General features: G+C 33.7%; 2 protein-coding genes and 1 long non-coding RNA gene across 3 annotated transcripts; 1 reads left to right on the top strand and 2 right to left on the bottom strand.

The window, feature by feature from the left end:
* Positions 1–3226: 3226 nt before the first annotated feature.
* LOC103845962 (AP-1 complex subunit sigma-1) lies at positions 3227–5298 on the bottom strand. Its single transcript, XM_009122877.3, has 7 exons — positions 5068–5298; positions 4265–4351; positions 4059–4150; positions 3859–3967; positions 3732–3767; positions 3547–3633; positions 3227–3474 (listed from the first exon to the last, which is right to left on the bottom strand). The coding sequence occupies exons 1-7, from the start codon at positions 5068–5070 to the stop codon at positions 3403–3405; spliced, it is 486 nt and encodes a 161-aa protein (XP_009121125.1). The 5' UTR covers positions 5071–5298; the 3' UTR covers positions 3227–3402.
* A 213-nt stretch (positions 5299–5511) lies between these two features.
* LOC103845963 lies at positions 5512–7800 on the top strand. Its single transcript, XR_004449410.1, has 2 exons — positions 5512–6229; positions 6277–7800. It is a non-coding gene; the product is annotated as an uncharacterized LOC103845963 (long non-coding RNA).
* Positions 7801–8900: 1100 nt separating this feature from the next.
* On the bottom strand, positions 8901–11445 carry LOC103845964 (3-hydroxy-3-methylglutaryl-coenzyme A reductase 2). The gene is made up of 4 exons (XM_009122879.3): positions 10105–11445; positions 9840–10021; positions 9415–9755; positions 8901–9327 (listed from the first exon to the last, which is right to left on the bottom strand). The coding sequence occupies exons 1-4, from the start codon at positions 10980–10982 to the stop codon at positions 9073–9075; spliced, it is 1656 nt and encodes a 551-aa protein (XP_009121127.1). The 5' UTR covers positions 10983–11445; the 3' UTR covers positions 8901–9072.
* Between the last annotated feature and the right edge of the window lie 6861 nt (positions 11446–18306).

Below are 18306 nucleotides of genomic sequence, written 5' to 3' on the forward strand. Positions count from 1 at the left end.
TAATCTGTTTTGTTATGAACTTTTAATAAGTAATGTTTTAAAAAATTTATTTTAGTGTTTTGACATTTTTGTTTTAGTGTCTTTTAAAACTATATAATTCTATTATTTTTATTTAATCTGTTTTGTTTTTTTTTTAATTATTTTAATCTGTTATCTTATGAACTTTTTCTAAAAAGTTTGTAATTCGTTTGATTAATTGTATGATATATAATTGTTTGATAATTTTTTTAATTATAAAACTTATTTGCTGTCAATTTACTAACTCTAACATTTTATTTGTTTAAAACTTATTTGATGTCAACTTAAACCAAACATAATCTTGTGTATATAACTACAAATTATATACTTTTAAGAATAAAAAAAATCAAAGAATAAGAATCTAATATGAAAGGTCTACTAAATTTAAATGAATGAAATTTTTGTTTATGAAAAAATATATAAAATAATTCATTAACTTAATAATTTCATATTAAACAAATAAAATGTTAGAGTCAATAAATTGACATCAAAGAAGTTTTATGGTAAATTGTTTTATCAAATAAGTATATATCACACAATTAATCAAATGAATTACATAAATTTTATTAAAAATTCATACCAAAACAGATTAAAAGAATTAAAAATAAATTAAATAATATCTTATATAAATTTTATATTTAATGTAAATAAAAATAATATAATTATATTGTTTTAAGATACACTAAAATAAAAATGTTAAAACACTACTTATCATAATTTATAAAACATATTGATTTTGTAAATTAGATTTTGTGAAAAATATTTTTACGCTTTTAAAATAATGATCAAAATCTAATTTAAGTAAATTACCGTCAGGTACGTCACATTTTAATTGATGTAACGAGAGATGTAAACGGTCTCTGACATACACATAATTTTTTTGATATGAAATTAAACTCGTGATGTTAACTACATAACATCATAAAATTGAGGGATGTTGTCATGCATAATATATACTCCGTGTAGCTAAGTATACATTTGTTTAGTTTGCATGGTTAGCCATGTGCTGGCCGATACTTCTTGTAGTCAACAATCATTTTTACTTCTTATTACATAACCACAACAACATTAGTATAGTTTTGTTTTGAAGATATATGTGCCATCAAACCCAAATACATCTAATTTATCAAAACTGAAGTACAAATTATAATTAACCATTAATTTATGTTAATATTTACAAACTATGCCATTGAGATAATAACTAAGTATATATTTTATCATTAATTATTTTTTGTCATTTAAAATAGCATAAAACATTAGGAACATACCTTATCCGTAGATACTGTGTAACATACACGTATATTAACTGGATTTTGACATTGGTTATATGTTTCACATATATTAACCGGCCATATAAACATGTCATTTACGCATGCTTTCGGATTGACTAACCGAAGTTTACTATACTAAAACATGACACATTCGCATATAATATTAACATTAGTTTAGTACTATCACACTACTCATCAAAATTTGTGTCAAGCCAACCCTAAATATAAAATCTTATTCATTAAGATTAATATACAAATTGATATAAAATAATATATAAAACTAATTTTACAATATATATATAATATATGGAAAATTTATATATATAAAGATCAAATTATATTATATAATCATAGTATAAATTAATAAAACACTAATGTAAGTTATATATTGTTATGATCTACACAAGAAGAAAACACTAACTCATCTCAAATTTTTGACGATAAATATATATTTCTATAAAAAAATTTAAAAACAAAGAAAACACATTTAAAATAACATGTTAAAATTAAGAAAACTATATAATACATTAAAATCAAAAATAAAATTGATAACATATCTCAAAATTTTATATCTAAAAATAAATAATTTATAAACGGAACAAAAATTAATAAAAATAGATATATTAAAAATAATGATGCGATTGAAAGCAAGTGTCAAAAGAATAATTTTAGGTTCAAAGTTAAAAACATACAAATTATTTTTAAAAAAATTAGAACAAGAAAATAAAAAATTGGTCAAGAAAAATATATCACTTAAATTGGTTTAAAATTCGAAGGCAATATGAATAACATGTTTACACATTAAAAACTTCTATCATTTATAAAGGCGAGGGGGATTATTGGGAGATGAAGTTGTGTAGAGTTTGTGAATTTTAAGAGTTGATAAATTTTAAAAGTTATGTGGATTGTGAAAATTTATATACATTGACTTATGAAATTTGATTATAATTTTTTGGATTAGTATAGATTTTCATGGATTTGTATCACCTATTTTCTATCATTCTTTTTATAAAGTAAATATATAATTTATTTATTTTCTGAATCATATAGCATTATTATTTACAAAATTGGACATTTTTTCTTAAATAGTCAATTTAAAGTTTTTGTCACAAAAAAGAGCATCCAAAGAGAAAAATAACCCAAAAAAAAATTCATGAAAAAGGCAAAAGACGATTTTACCCTTTGCTTTATATATATATATAAAGTAATAAAATAAATATAAATTAAGAATAAATAAGTTTTTCTTATAATTTCGAATTATATATTTTCAAATTTGAACTTTTTAATAATTTTTATAATTTTGGATTTTTTTTACAAAATATTTTCTAAACACGGGTTTCAAAATTTATGAGAATTCACTTTACCAATAACCCCAAAAGTTATTACATTAAAGATGAAAAACCTGTGCGGATGCATGGATTAAAATCTAGTTAATGTCAAGATTTTCTTCTCCAACACTATTCTGGAATTCAAGAAACATCCATCTTGAACGTTATATAAATAGGTGAACATTGACGAGGTTTTTTTTTTTGTAAAATGCTTTTTTCTATAATGATGCTCCAAATCTGATCATGGAAATAGAGTTATCAAGAGTTCAAGAAGCGGAAGAAAATAGATCCCTGAGTTATAAATGAATCTTCTCCGACCTCATTTATGATATGTCCATAGAGCTTCTCTGAAATTCCTTTTCTTGGTTCTTATCTATTGTTCAGAAGATCTCTCATCAACGCATGATGATGCACATGAGCCAATGAAACCATAGGGAATCTGAATAGAAACAAAACGCCACTCAAGTTTTGGTCTAAGTAAAAACTTGAAATGAAGAGTAAAGATTCCTGGTAAGATCTTGGAAACGTTTGGTCCGAAAGAATGCACCTAGATCTGGTAGAATTCTTATCAATCATGGTAGATCCCAAAGAATGTACTGTAGGAGGTCATTAGAAAGGAATCACTACTCGTAAACCCACAAGGATCAATAAATGTTTCTTATCAAACAGATAAAACACATGACATGACATGGAAAAGAAAAGTGTGATTTAGAATAGAATTTCTCAGAAAATAAGGAAATAATTAAACCATTAACGATGCTTTTTAACAACAAATCAGAAAGACACTACTTGGTAGCCTGAGCAATGATGTTACTTATGGAACTAGCCTCCTCTTTCGCAGCCTCCACCAATTGATCCTTCAATTAAAGTAACACATTATAAGTACAACAACCCTTAAGGACTGGAGCATTAAGATTAAGAAACCAAACCTGAGCTGATATTATCCTCGCCACTGTTTTCTTGCTCGACTCTTGAAGCTCACCGGCGATCAACAGCTCATCCAATATATAATACGCCTAGATCGAAAATTGCCATTAATAAAAGTAAGAATATAGGGTGTAATAGAATCATTGCTTTTCACTTAGAATGCTCTCAGAGTTGTGTCTATGCATACCTTGTGGAAGTTGAAAATCAAATCGAGTTCACAAACCTGTAGATCATAGAATAAACAACTCTAAATCAATATCTAGTTGTTTTTTGGTAAGCTGACAGAAAAACTTTTTGGATATGCGTTTACTCACACTGCCAAAGTAACGGTCAAGAATCTCGACATAGTGATGGATAATCTCCAGTACCTCTAACTCGTTATCCGCCTCATCAATGCACATGCAGAAATACAGGCTTGCATACCTGCACAAATACACAACAATCATCTTCACTAGCCATGTTTTTTTTTGAAGTATAAGTTCTGTAATCATCTTCAAATGTTTTCTTTGTTTACCTCTTGTAGACAACCTTGTATCCTCGCCATTCGATGAAATTGCAGAGCTTGGGGCCTCGGTTGAGGATGACACCGCTGAGTTCGCGTATGACCTGTCCACATCAAGTTTCCAGGTGTAAAAAATCAAAGGGAAAGCAAAGCATAAGCAGCAGCGATGAATGAAGCTGAAAGATTTGAGACTGGTAAAACTTGAGGTGTACACAAACCTTAGACCTTTCCTTCTGTGTATAAGGCGAATACCACTTGGTGAGCCTCACTTTTCCTTGCCGACTAACTAGAAGCACGAAATGAATCTGGAAATACAAAACACCAACCCAAGATTCTTGAGCCAACAAAAAAAAGATGATACATAGAACTAGATAGAAAGTACAACTCCTAGGAAAACATGAACTCAACTTCCGCAGAAACAGAAGCCACGAACTGTATCTGGAAGTAAATACAAACAAGACCCCTAAAAAATTCTTGAGCCAAACGTTTGAACTTGTCTTTTTCTAGGATCAGCTCACTAAAAGGCTTTTACTTGACAAGAATCCTATAACTTCAAGAACGCATTACCCAATCAAAACCATTCCAAAAGGAAATCTATAGTGCGTAATTGGTGTTGCCCATCTCCTCCAAGTGAAGATCCTAGACCAATATATCTAAAGCTACAGGTTTGAAAAGAAAGCATTTTTTTTTTGCAATAGAAGAAACTAACGAAAAAGATTAAAGCCCATTCATAAGAGATATCAAGGTGAAACAGATCCGCCAGATTCTTTTGCCAAATTCAGAAGAACATAAAGCATAGAACCCAAGAAGCTTAATTACTTCCAACAAAAGGCTCCATGAAAACAAACAATCAAGCAATCCCTAAGCAGATCCAATCAGATTAAATCGATTACCGATCAAATCGCAACGAGAAAGGAAGGAAGGATCAGAGATAAGGTATCTCAGATTCAAACAATAACAAAGGGCACAAGATCGAAAAGTCAGATCCAAAATACAGTAACGTGAAGTATTGAATTGTTACCATGTTTATCCTCGATTCCCAGAAGAGATCTGATGAATGATCGTCCGTCCCGTCTAACAATCAATGAATGAATGAATCAAATCGTTCGTTCGCACATCATAATAGCAAGGACCTGAATGTCAGGGGTATTATAGTAAATATAACACTGTTTAATAGTTATACGGATCGGATCTACTTCCGGGTCGGATTCATCTCCCAAGTTATAAATTATTTTACTTGCGCCAATGAGTGGCTTGAGAAACGATTTAGAAAACAGTCCAACATGCTCGAGGACGATACAAGAGGAGATAAGCGAGTCTGTGCCCAATTCTGAGATTTTTTTTACAAGTGTGAGTCAATGGAGGAGGCCAAGGCCACACCATCCTCACTTGTGTCCAGTCCCGTACAAGCTTTCGTTTCTTATGGAAAGTAGAGTAACAGGTGGGAATGACGTGTGGAGACTCCTTTCCTTAGTAAGCTATACATTATGCAAAATACAGATTTTGTTTGTGTTCCTTTTAGTGGAGAAAACAAATGGGTGTAATTGTGTTGAGTTTAGAATTTACACAAAAGGTTAAAATTGAAAGATGCAAAAAACTGCATTGGTAGTTTTTGGTGCTGGAAGAAACATACACATAAACATAACTTTGGGTTTAGACCAATAATATCCTGAAACTGGAGGGATTAACGAGACGCTATATATAGTTTTTAACTTAATTTTTGTTGTGACAAATAAAACATAACATATAGACACAAGAGTGAAAAGACACATAATTCATCTGGATTTACCAATTCAACTTTTGCACTGATATTTTGTGAGAAATTTCATGATTCAATGGTTTTATATTATGCCATTTTTGGATTGACAGTTGAACTAAAACTAGAAAATAAAGGCGATTTAAACAAGAGTGATTCTCCTCTCGACGAAGGGACCTTCGAAAAAAAAAAAAAACTCTCTCGAACAAAACACAAACCCTCGTTCTGCTTTCCACCTCCGGCGCGTGCGGTCGTTCTAGACGTCGCCGAAGGGTCTCCTTCTTCTCATTCTTCTCGTTTTCCTTTGCTCCTTCTCCTCTCTCCTTATCTCCTTCTGATATGTAGGTTATTATGGAGGAAAAGACTCGCCGGCGACGGACTGCAGCTAGATCCGGCGTTTACCTTGGCTCTCTGGTGTCACCATGAGGTCGGAGAGACGAAGGCGATACCTTGGCTCTCTGGTGTCACCATGAGGTCGGAGAGACGAAGGCGAAGTTAGGGGTCGGCGTTTAGAGCTTCTGCGAGGGCCTCGTTTTTCCCCTTTTGTTTGGCCCTCCTTCGAGACAGTGGCGGGTGGCGGGGGAGATCCACCTCTACGTCCAGATCCGGTGTAAGGTCTTTCAGATCTTATCTAGTTTGGTCTATGTGTGGAGTTTCGTCGGGTTTTGGTTTGGTGATGTTCCTCGGTGTCTTAGAGCTTTTCCAACCTCTGTTGCGTCGTTCTGAGGGCTCCGGAGGATAAGTCAACCTCGGAGGCGTGTGTTTAGCTGGTGGATAACCAATGTGTGTTGGTGTCTTTGGCCTTGGCGTGTTGAGATTGGAAGTGTTGTGGCTTGTAGTGGTCGTCTATGGCCATCCCGACCCAACTCTGGTAGTCTCTCTCTCAGTGGTTCCCTCTGCTCGGTGTCCTCTCCAGTCCCTATTGATTTCAGTCGGTAATCTATCAATGGGTTTTGCTCTTGGTTCTATTGTGTTTGGGATGTGCTGTTGTCACCAGAAGGTCCTATTAGCGTTGTGAAGATATTTGTGCTCCGGTCCTCGGAGTCGGCAAGTAGCGAGGTGGTTCGAGGCGTCGCTTTGTCTCCGAGCTTCAGCTTCCTCGGTGACACTGCTTGGGATTTCAGCGCATCCCAGTGTCTTTGGTGGTCACTTGACTCCATAGGCAGTGCTGTATCTATATCTTTTGCAGGTTTAAGAGCTTGGACTGGTGGTTGATGTGGCTGCTTTATCGGGCTCGTCTTGTCCGTCTAGGGAGAGTGAATTTGAGGTGTCTTTGGTGGTTTTTACTGTTTGTCCTTTGTTTGGGTTCTGCAACGGTGTAAGTGGTGGTATGATGGTGGTGTGGTTGTGTGTGGTGAGCAGAACAAGCCTATTGTACTTCAGAAGTTTCAAGTTTCTTGTCACCTCGCTATCTCTCAGTCTTGAAGGAGTCCTTCTCGCGACCTTTTAATAAGTTTGTTCCGGTTGTTCGTCTGATTCGTTCGTCCCTCGGTGGCTTCTGATGAAGCAGTATAAGGAGGTTGGGGTTTTAGGCCTTTCGATGAAGGTTTCGCTGGAGAAGGGGGCTTTAGTTTCCAGTGTCGGTCTCTTCTCTTTGTGGAGTTTCGCGCTAGGCGTTTTGGTTCTGGCTTGGTACCGTGAACGGTGGGTTCAGGTATGTTCGGTCTTGTGTTGTTGTGTTGGCCACTTCTTCGCTTACTCTCTCTTGTGCTTGGTTGGTTCTTGGCAAGAGTGCCGGCAGTTCTAGGATCTTTGGACTTACTCTATTCTCCTTTTCAAAGATTGTCTACAGATTCATATTTATGATCATAAGGTTTATTTAAGTGATTGTTGTACTGGTTGTATGTGTTGCCTTCTGTTTGGGCTCGAGGTTCCTTTATATGGGCTATGATTCCGGGGATGGTAATATGTATTGGCCGGCTGTTGAAGTTCATCTTGTATGTTTTAAATTTCATAAATCAAACTTGGAAAAAAAAAAAAACAAGAGTGATTCTAGTATTCTACCGGTACGTTTGTTATTGAAATTTAATAGCTGCTGCATGTACACGAGTCACAAGTGTACTTCATCTAGAATTTGCATTCTCTCTATTAACAAAGGCTCGTAAATAACCGGTTCCTCTCCAACTAACACCAGTTTTGGATATTTATATTTTATACTATAGCTTAACTTGTGTCAAACTCCCATATCACTCCTCCATCCTCTGCCACACCCACAAACCACACGTTACATTTATTACTACCTAACTCTGTCGTTTACTTCGTAACAGCACAACAGAGCACTACAATAATAATTAACATAGCATTTATTATGATTATGCCTTAATCTCGCATCTTGATGCTAAGCTATCATCAACCCACCACAATCAACTCTATATTACCCCGAAAATGAAACTGAAACCCAGGGGAATATCCTGATTACACTAATAGCATCCAACATGAATATGATGATCACTGGAACCTAAAGGGGGTCCTTGTTTATGTCATGGCTACTCAAATTATGTTCATTTCCTCCAGAAATAAAATAAAGAATCAGAGAAATGCATCTAAGTTCTTCACATTATATCCATGATTTATGAATCTTAATCAAGCATCAGGTGGCTAACAACAATAAAACTCGAGGAATTAAACATGATAATTGGATTTAAAGTAACTCATAGTCATCGCTACTAAAATCATGTTTAATTCCTCAATCAAGCGCTAACAGCTGTGAAACACAAGTAATGGTCAAAGCAAGTATGCATGATAATTGGACCCTAAGGAGCTCATCGCTCATTTCATTGCTACTCAAACAAAGAAACAAGACGATGCCTCTAGTATCACTCAAATCAAACATCAAGTGGCTGTAACAACTACAAAACTCAAACAATTAGAGTTGAAAAAGAGGAACCGTTGACTTTCTTGTTCATCAATCATACCAGCACCACTCCTACCAAGTATAAAACTTCCATAAAAGGCAAGAGCCAAAGAAAATCCAACGGTCCGGTATCAAAGATTAAGACGTGATCTATAAGCAATCTTCTCTAATCTGATTAGATGTGAACAGTTGGTTTAAAACGTAGAAGATAATCCAACGGTTACTTATCAAAGACTATTAATGATCTTAAAAGCCATGAAAGTACTAAATTGTCTTTTACATAATAAAAAAGGTAGTTTGGAGTACATACTACATAGCTAGAAACGCGATCAATCAATGAAGAACAAACAAATGAAGGTTATTATTACATCAAATCAATTTTTTTTAACTAATATGTTTTATTATCTGTTGCATGCTCATCTGTTCACTTGAGATGAAGGGCCAATGTCTCTGCTGGACCTGTTGTACTTCATGTGACTCTTTACAAGCTGTCCAGATGCAATAGCAGACATTAGCGACAGCTCTCCCGCGAGAACCGAACCAGCCACAATTCTCGCCAGTTGCCTTGCGTTCGAGCCAGCTTTCTCCTTGTCGCTTGATCCTTTTACACCGAGCAGGTTCAAACAAGCTGACTGTGATGCAAGCTGTGTCCCACCTCCAACAGTACCAACCTGTAGTAGCCACAACATTCATCAGTTTGGGGGTCCACACAAAATCTCTACAACATGCAAAAACTAATATACAAACATGCATTATACCTCAATGCAAGGCATAGAGACAGAGATGTGAAGGTCGTCGCCTTCAGCTTCAAACTGGGTGATACAGTGAGAGCTCTCCACGTTCTGAGCAGGGTCTTGGCCAGTGGCGATGAATACAGCGCTGACTATGTTGCTGGCATGAGCATTGAATCCACCAAGAGAACCAGCCATAGCTGAACCAGTAAGGTTCTTGAGCACGTGAAGCTCGACAAGATCCTCCACGGTAGTCTTCAACACATTCCTCACAATCCCACCTTTAATAAGGGCTTCACACACAACATGCTTCCCACGTCCTTGGATCCAGTTTATAGCCGAAGCTTTCTTGTCGGAACAGCAATTCCCTGAACACCAAATTAACACCACGAATCAAAAGACCTGACTTTAATCCAGAAACCAAGACAAGGAAAGAGTAGACTACTACAAACCTGAGATGCCAATCACAACCATGTCAGGGAACATTGTCTTCATAAACTCCAAGACATTCTGAACGCCTTTGGAGACCATGTTCATCCCCATAGCATCGCCAGTACCACACGCAAACCTCGGATAGAGATTCCTCCCAGAAATCGAGCAAGTGATACTCTGAAGCCAAGCAAATCTACTCGATCTACACACAAACAAACAGACACACACACAATGGTCAAATACAAAATCACCCCATCCTAGCTTAGACAAAGTTCAAAACTTTACTTGCTGAAAATAAGAGAGAGTCTCTCGAAATTAGCAGGATCCTGTAGATAAAACATGGCACGAGCAGCTCTTTTCACAGAAGGGAACTTAACAACGGGAGCTCTAGTCATGGCATCCTTCATGAGAAAACTGAAAGCACCACCAGACAAGTGAATAGCCTTGCATCCTCTGTTCGTGCTTGCAACCAAACACCCCTCCGTCGTCGCCATTGGCACCGAGTACTCTTTCCCGTCGAGCAACAGAGGTCCGGCGATCCCCACCGGAATCTGAACGTACCCAACCGGCATCTCGCAGCACTGTCCCAAGATCGAATCGTAGTCGAAACCGTCCAGCGGAAGCCCGGTTAAGGATTTTCCGGTCATCCTCTGAACCGCTTCTCGTCTAATCGCCGCGGCTCGCTTGCAGTCTCCGAGCTTCGTCTCGAGCGAGTGCGACGAGGTGGCTCCGTCGACCACGGACTTGACGATCGCTTCGTCTTCCTCGGAAGTAAGATCAGACTCGATCTTGACGAGGCGATCGATCTCGTCGTCGTTGGGGATCCAAACGTCGTCGTCGTCGGAGGATGATCGGAGGAAGACGGATTGAACGAAGTCGACGCCGAGGAAGCCGATGAGGTAGATGCACGAGGCGATGACTCCAATGAGTGAGAGGAGCTCGGAGAGGTTGACGACGTGAAGAGGCGTCGATGTACTGATCTTCTCGCCCCACCTGATGAGAAGGAAGTAGACGGTGGCGGCGAAGAGGAATGTGAAAAAGAAGTTGGTTAGGTATAGCGGGAGAGGAAGCGCGTCGGAGCCTCTGCGAGGAGGAGGAGCAGTGACAACGTCGTCGTTTTGAGCTGGGAGTTCTCTACTCGGTAATCTTCGACGGATATCCATTGACGGTCTTTTCTTTTTTTTTTTATAAACGGAGATGTGATGATTATGAAATCTTTAGGTTTTGGAGGGGTTTATATATATATAGGGGTGGTTGGTAGTGGTGGACATCGAAATCAATGTCAAGAGTTTAATGTTTGTTTGTGAGAGAGGAGATGATTTGGTCTTCGTCTCTATCTCGCTAACTACTTCTATTAATTCTTAATTATTAGTAGAAATTAATTAATATTCCTTTTAAAGTTTATTCCTTTATCCATCCTTAGTTTAAAAGTTAACAGATTTAGGCATCTTTTCGTTTATTTATTAATTGAAAATTAAATCTATAGAATTTAAAAAAATTCTGTTGAACCTAAAATATTAAAAATAGTTATCCTTTTTTAATGGAGACCAAAAAACTATTGAAAGTGATAGATAACGTGAGGTGTTCCTCTTCAATTGTTTTTTTCTTACAATATTATCCCATTAAAAGCAAGGAATTTTCAAAATAAATTTCTTATCTATTGACTTAAAAAATGTAAAAATAGAAATTTCCAGACATTTCGTATGCGTTTTACAAAACTGTATTAATCTAGTCCCCTATATATTATTTGAGAATCATTACAATATTTTTTTTAGTCATGTGTCATTACTAGAATGATTCTTAGAATTCCTAGAGAAATAGGTTGGTCCATCTAAATATATAATAAGCTTTTTATTAAACTAACTATAAATACATTACTAATGTGCTTCATTATTTCCTTAAAATTACGGAGTTTCTTAATGTGGCTAAAGTATATATGACAATTAATGATTTTGAATAATAAGGATTTGATAAAAATAAGGGTGTCTTATATTATATTTGCTTAATTTAAAACTATTAAAATAAATTAAAAAACTATAGTAACCATATAATAAAAATAAAAAAATTTCTTTGTATGTTATCTTTTGAATTTTTAAAAGCGATTATAAATTACTAAAATTATTAAAAATTTCACATTCAAATTTTGTGATCCATGGTTTAAAATTTTTGTTATGACTTGATACAAATAATTAAAAAAATTATATAAGTTGAAAGTCTCATTTAATAAGTATTAAAAGAAAAAGATATATATATATATATATATATATCTTAATTTTGAAATTTACTGTGAACAATTTGTTTTTGATAAAAAATTTGAAACATATTGACAACTTAATTTTTAAAAATATTATAAATCACTTAAACTATTAATCTCATAGTGAAAATTGTTATCAGTATTTTTTTTTTTTTGCTATAACACATACAAATGATAAAAAAATATATGAGCAAAAATTAACATTTAATAAATATTAAAATATACTATATATATGTTACTATCATTTAAATTTAATTATATACCATATCAAATAGAAAAAAATATTTTTTGGATTAATCAAATTTATTTATATGTTCTCACCAATTTAATTATATAAGTAATAGTTACCGTTATTTTAATTATTCAATATATTTTTTTTATTTTCATAATATGTTAGAAACATATAATGTATAAAAAAATTATATATATAATGTTCATCTCGCGCAAGGCACGGATCTTAACCTAGTTGATAATGATTATACATACAAATATGACCTAATGCAAATGCAAGTTGTCATGTCCGTGGAAACATGTGTTTTTATACCCGGACCGAACTGGCGGTCGGATCGGGTTGAACCATGAACCGAAAATAATCCGGGTTGGGTTAGAGTTAGAACTCAACTAAATCGAACCAGTTAAAAATCCATAGCGAACCGTCAAAAACCCGAGAACCGGCGACCCAATGAACATGCCAACCCTCGGTTCATATATAAGCCAAAATTTTGTTAATGAAATAATTTTTTTTTCCTTTTTAAGTAAAAATAAGATTTATTAAAGATTAATAAAGTATTGTCTTTCGTTTTTTCTTTTGTCGTCTTTACAAGCCATAAATTACAAGATTCACAAAGTTTAATATTCACGTTAAGATATTATTTTTGTCTATTTCTTATTTCATGATCACTTGTTTTGAAAACTTTAAATAATTGAAACATTTACGTTTGTAAAATTCGTATTTCAAAATATAACTTTTACCTAATGTGTATATAATTTTTTTTAAAGGTGTGAAGATTTAAAGTGATAAGATCTGCGAATAAAGTTTAAATGTGATTTTCATATTGATTTTAGATTTTAATTGTTATTTTTAAGTTTTACTATACATTATGGCTATTTAAACATTTTATTTGATATGATTTATTTTTTTTAATAATATGCATATTATTTATAAAACATCATTAAATTTAGTTTAATCTAAATAAACCCGATCGAATCCGGTCTGGACCCGATTGAACCACAATGACCCATGATCCACAAATTTTTGGTTTGTTAGCCAGTCCGGTTTTAAAAACACCGGTGGAAACTGAAAACAAAGACGTCCGAAAGATTATTATTAATTTTGGTACTTGGCTAACACTTTTTCGTAAGGAAATAAACATGCTGGACGTTTTCTAATGACGGCAACAAAGCATGGCGATTTGTTTTTTATATTTCCTTTGAAAGGAAAGCATGGCGGTTCATTGAGAATGACTTTTTAGTTATAGACCGATCAGATGCATATGCTGATATGCATTTATCTCATTATCAATTTATTATGTTCCTAATACGTGGAATGCATGCGGCATTGTAACCAAAGTCGTTTTCCTTTTGTATTTCCATTTTGTAGATACTATTATATAAAGTTTATTTTTCCAACCTAAGCAACGGGAATAAAAAGGCTTCTTAATAGTGTATATATATTGAATTAAAATGTGTGTTTAAGTATGCTTTGAAGTTCTCTAAATTTTATAAATCTATTCAGGTTTTATGCTATTTTGGAAAAAAATGATTTTGATGCAATAAACAAATGGACAAGTATAACTGAAGTTCTCTCCACAGTGAGTATAACAAATAAACATAATGAAAACTTCTCTCTCTTTTATGAAGTCTACTTTCTTCATAAACCACATCCTCTTTTATATATCGGACCAGAACTTAATCTCCAAGTTCATAAACCTTATTACGGCGAAAGATTTATAATTTTTTTATGCTATTGCATCAAGGTTGATTTTATTGCATCATAAGGTTGATTCCTGCCTGTTTCCGCTGGCTTTTCAAGGATCAATCTACTCACTGTGGAGAGAACGCAATGGTCGGAAACATAACAACTCTTGGAACTCCCCGGCTCAGCTTGTGCGATCGCTTGACCGAACCATACGGAACAGAATCTCCTCCCTTCGAGGCAGGAACCCTGAGTTCAGTAGCCTCCTTATGCAAAGATGGCTGGGAAAGAATTAAAATGATGGAACTGCAATAGCTCTTTCAAAATTTCAGTATTGTAAACATTTTTTCTTTTGTTGATATATAAATTTAACATTTCAACAAAAAATTTTTTTTTTATTATTCTTCAATCAAGTTTTATATATTATCCGTTCTTTTTTCCTATTACAAAATAAGGATGTGAATTTTATTACAATGAAAAAAATATCAATAGAGTCTTAACTCTAGTCCCGTAATAATATATTGTTTCTGATTTTCAATTTATATATTATAATAAACTTTTTCATTGATTAATATTATTTTAAAGAATTTACCATATAATATTTTTATAATCAAAGGCTTTGATTCAAAGCTATAAGAATTGTATTAATAGAGTATATTAAAGTTAGTCTTGTATCAGTATAATGTTCCAATATTTCAGTTTTATATTATAATAAATATTTCATTTATTAATATTATTATAAAATACTTAGCATATATTTTTCTGTTTTTAAATATACAAATACTTTAATCATTTCTGAAAATAATAACCTAACTATACAATCAACATCTATCACTGAAAAATGACTGAATGTTTTTAAAATTGTATATTTGACTGTTCTACATTCATTGGACACATTTTAGAACATAAAATATATAGTGAGTATAAAAAAATATTATTAGGTTTAGGTTAATTAGTTTTGTAATCTATAATTTATTGTATCCACTATTAATATAAATATGTTAAAATCGTTTATATAAATATTTCTATCATACCATATGTAATTATATGTATATTTTAAATTTCTAGAATGTAATCTACGATATTTAAATGTTTCTATAAACTGATTATGTTAATTCTTCTAACTTTAAAATATTTAATTGTTTGTATGGTAATATTATATTAGATTATGTAGTTCTAGCTTTCTAGGATTAGTTTCCTTTTTAAAACTTTAATTAAATAAATAAAAATTCAAATATCAACAACCAATCAAATTAAGAGAATTAATTCTAAACTTCACCTATGAATGATACCTAAGCAAAATAATTGATAGATATAAAACATGACAAATAAATAAAATAATATGATAATAAATAAAATTACTTAAAATTATGGAGAAGTTGACAACTAAGCAAAATCACTTCATAAATAATAGTATATATAGATAGATGCATGCGGCATTGTAACCAAAGTCGTTTTCCTTTATTTACGTTTATCTCATTATCAATGTAGCGCAAAATAATTGGGGCTTTCGACCCGTGTAGCGCAGCCTGGGATGTTCTTCCAGTGAAACCATGGGCCTGTCCCGCTTTTTATCGTCAGATAGATTTCAGAAGCAAAAATGTGTCGTTGATGGAGCATAATGGAAATATCTTTGTTACCGAGAACAAGTCTTCAGTGTTTAAACCAAACCTTGAACGCATGGTATGGGAAGAGAAGAGCGAAGTTTCTGGCTTGACAATATTCGCACGTTACCCTGACTCATTTAGTGGATCTAAGAGTGACACAAAATATCCGTCCACTAATGAGCTTCTTAGCCAGTACTACTCCCTCGTTGATGAGAAAAGCTCTTGTCCACTTACAAGTACATCTTTGTCTAAGCGTGTTGCTTGGGTTGATCCACCTCACAACAACTTTACTTTTTGACTTCTTCTTATGTTTATTATGTTTTCTGGGATGTGTTTTTTATGTTAATCTATAAAGGCTTATATATGATTTTAAATTGCATGTATTAAGAGCACTCTTACTCATACGTTTCTGAGATAGAGTTTCTTGTCATTATTATATAATTTTTTTAAATGATTTTGTTAACCAATTAAAATTTAGTGGAAAGTGGAATAGTGGTAATGAAAATTGACAACTAGCCATAGTTTCTCAAACTTGGTGGAGAGTCTTTTGGAATCAAAATCCCCCTGTATATCTCTCAACGGTCAAGTTTTGAGAAGATGATAAAACAACTCATCAAAATTTAAGAATCAGAAATATTGAGATATATGAGACGTCATGGGAAAGTTATCCGAGACATGAACTCTTCCAAAAAGAACCCAAGAGTTCATAAGAGAGAATCGTCCGAAAACCCAGCCGGCTCATCACCGATTACAAAAAATCTGGAAGGTAAATCGAAAGCTTCCATTATTACTTCATCTTCCATCAAGAGCACACTACGGATAAATCAAAACATGCACAAGAAAACCGAGACCCCTACCTGAGTTCGCCAGAAACTTCATAGTATCAGATTAAGAAAAAGATAATTTTTAAAGCACACTACAAGAAAACAAGTAGTTCCCGACTGCAGAATCAGAAGCAAAACAGTCGCAAAAACAAAATCAGTCGGCAAATAGTCGTTTAATAGTCATAATATGTGTAGTCTAGTATACGACTACTTTCTTAGTCGATTATTTATTTTATAAGCAGTCGTTAATCAGTCATTTATTAGCAGTCATTAATCAGTCGGGACATATAGTCGTAGTGTAATCGCTAATTTTGCGACCATTTAGCGGCTAGTTGTTTAGTCCGAGAGTAGTCACAGATATAGTCGCACTGTAGTCGCTAATTTTGAGACCGTTTAGCGACTACTTGTTCTATTTATTCGTAAAATGTTGTAATTTAAAATAGATTTCCGACTGAATTACGACTCCCCTTTTTGTTTCTCTGAATTCGCCATTTTGATTTTGGGTGCTTTCTGATTTGTAAGCATTGTAAAATTAAAAAAAAACACTAATTAATTTAAAAACTCAAAATGTTAACAAGGCCCAAAAGTTTGAAAGAAACAACTAAACAAAAGAACTTAACAAAAGTCATAAGTTTCATAGGGAAATAAACAAGAAAGCATGATTAGGTGGTGGAATTAGCAGCTACAAACTCATTATATAATGGATTAGTTGCGTCCATAAACTTCTCCACTATAGAGAACTCCCTGATCTGCTTTGATTGCTCTACTATACAAGCACCCTGCTCTGCAATAATAGCAGCATGTTCTCTCATTAGAAGCAGCCTGCTCTTCTATTTTGCGGTGAGCTTCTTCAAGAAGCTTCTTCATGTCGAGGAATGCAGAAGAAGAGAATTCACTGAGTTTTTGTTTTCTATTGACGAGAGTTTGCTGGAGGCTTCCAATGCCATAGTGTTGTCCTCTTTCATTTCTGAAAGTTGACTACAATAACAAATCAAATTGTTACTACAAAGCAGAAGAAAAGAGTATCAAGTATAAAGAACAAACCAAAAATTAAAAGAAACAACTTACCCAAAGAAATATCTCGTTATCTTCCTTTATGGAGATCTGTGGATCATTTTGGAAGCACCGTCTGAAGTATGTGAGTTTTCAGCCTCAACGGCAGTCAACTTGGCTTCTTTGTTCTTCCTATATATCTCTGCAACCTACTCCGCTTTCAAATCCTCAAAGGTCCCATCCTTTTTTGTATGTGTCTTGATGAAAACTTCACTAAGAGTAACTGGTATGCTCAATTCCTCAACCTAAAATGGTGAAAAAGAAAGTAAAAGTTAAATGACACATTAAAGTTTGTTTAACTTGTATGAATGAAGCAAAAATAACTTACCATTTCATGTTCAATTTGTTGGAAAGACTTCTGGCCGGACTTCACCTTCATCAAATCTTGTTAACCTGTACAAATTAATAAACCACATTACATAGAAGAAAAATTACAAGTACACAACAAAAAAGTGAATATGCAGAATAATGAAAGCGTTTACTTTGATTTTGTTTGTATATGATCAGCAAAGTAGTGCTCAGAAAAGTAAGCTATCTCTTCATTGATATATGATTCAACAATCCATCCAACAACAAATCTTTTGTTCTTTGCTTTTGCTTTTGCTTTCAGCTTTTTGAAATTCCTTTCAAACATATACATCCACCTATAATTGACAGATCCTCCTAATTCAGCTTCATAGGAGAGGTGTATAGGGAGATGCTGCATTACGTCAAAAAATGATAGTGGAAATATCTTCTCTAAATTGCAGATGATCAAAACAATGATTTGTTTTAGAATTTGGAGACGATCTTTCTGCAAAAGTTCTCAAGCAAAGGTCACGGAAAAATAATCCA

The sequence above is a fragment of the Brassica rapa genome, chromosome A07, assembly GCF_000309985.2.
Source record: "Brassica rapa cultivar Chiifu-401-42 chromosome A07, CAAS_Brap_v3.01, whole genome shotgun sequence".
NCBI classification, from domain to species: Eukaryota; Viridiplantae; Streptophyta; class Magnoliopsida; order Brassicales; family Brassicaceae; genus Brassica; species Brassica rapa.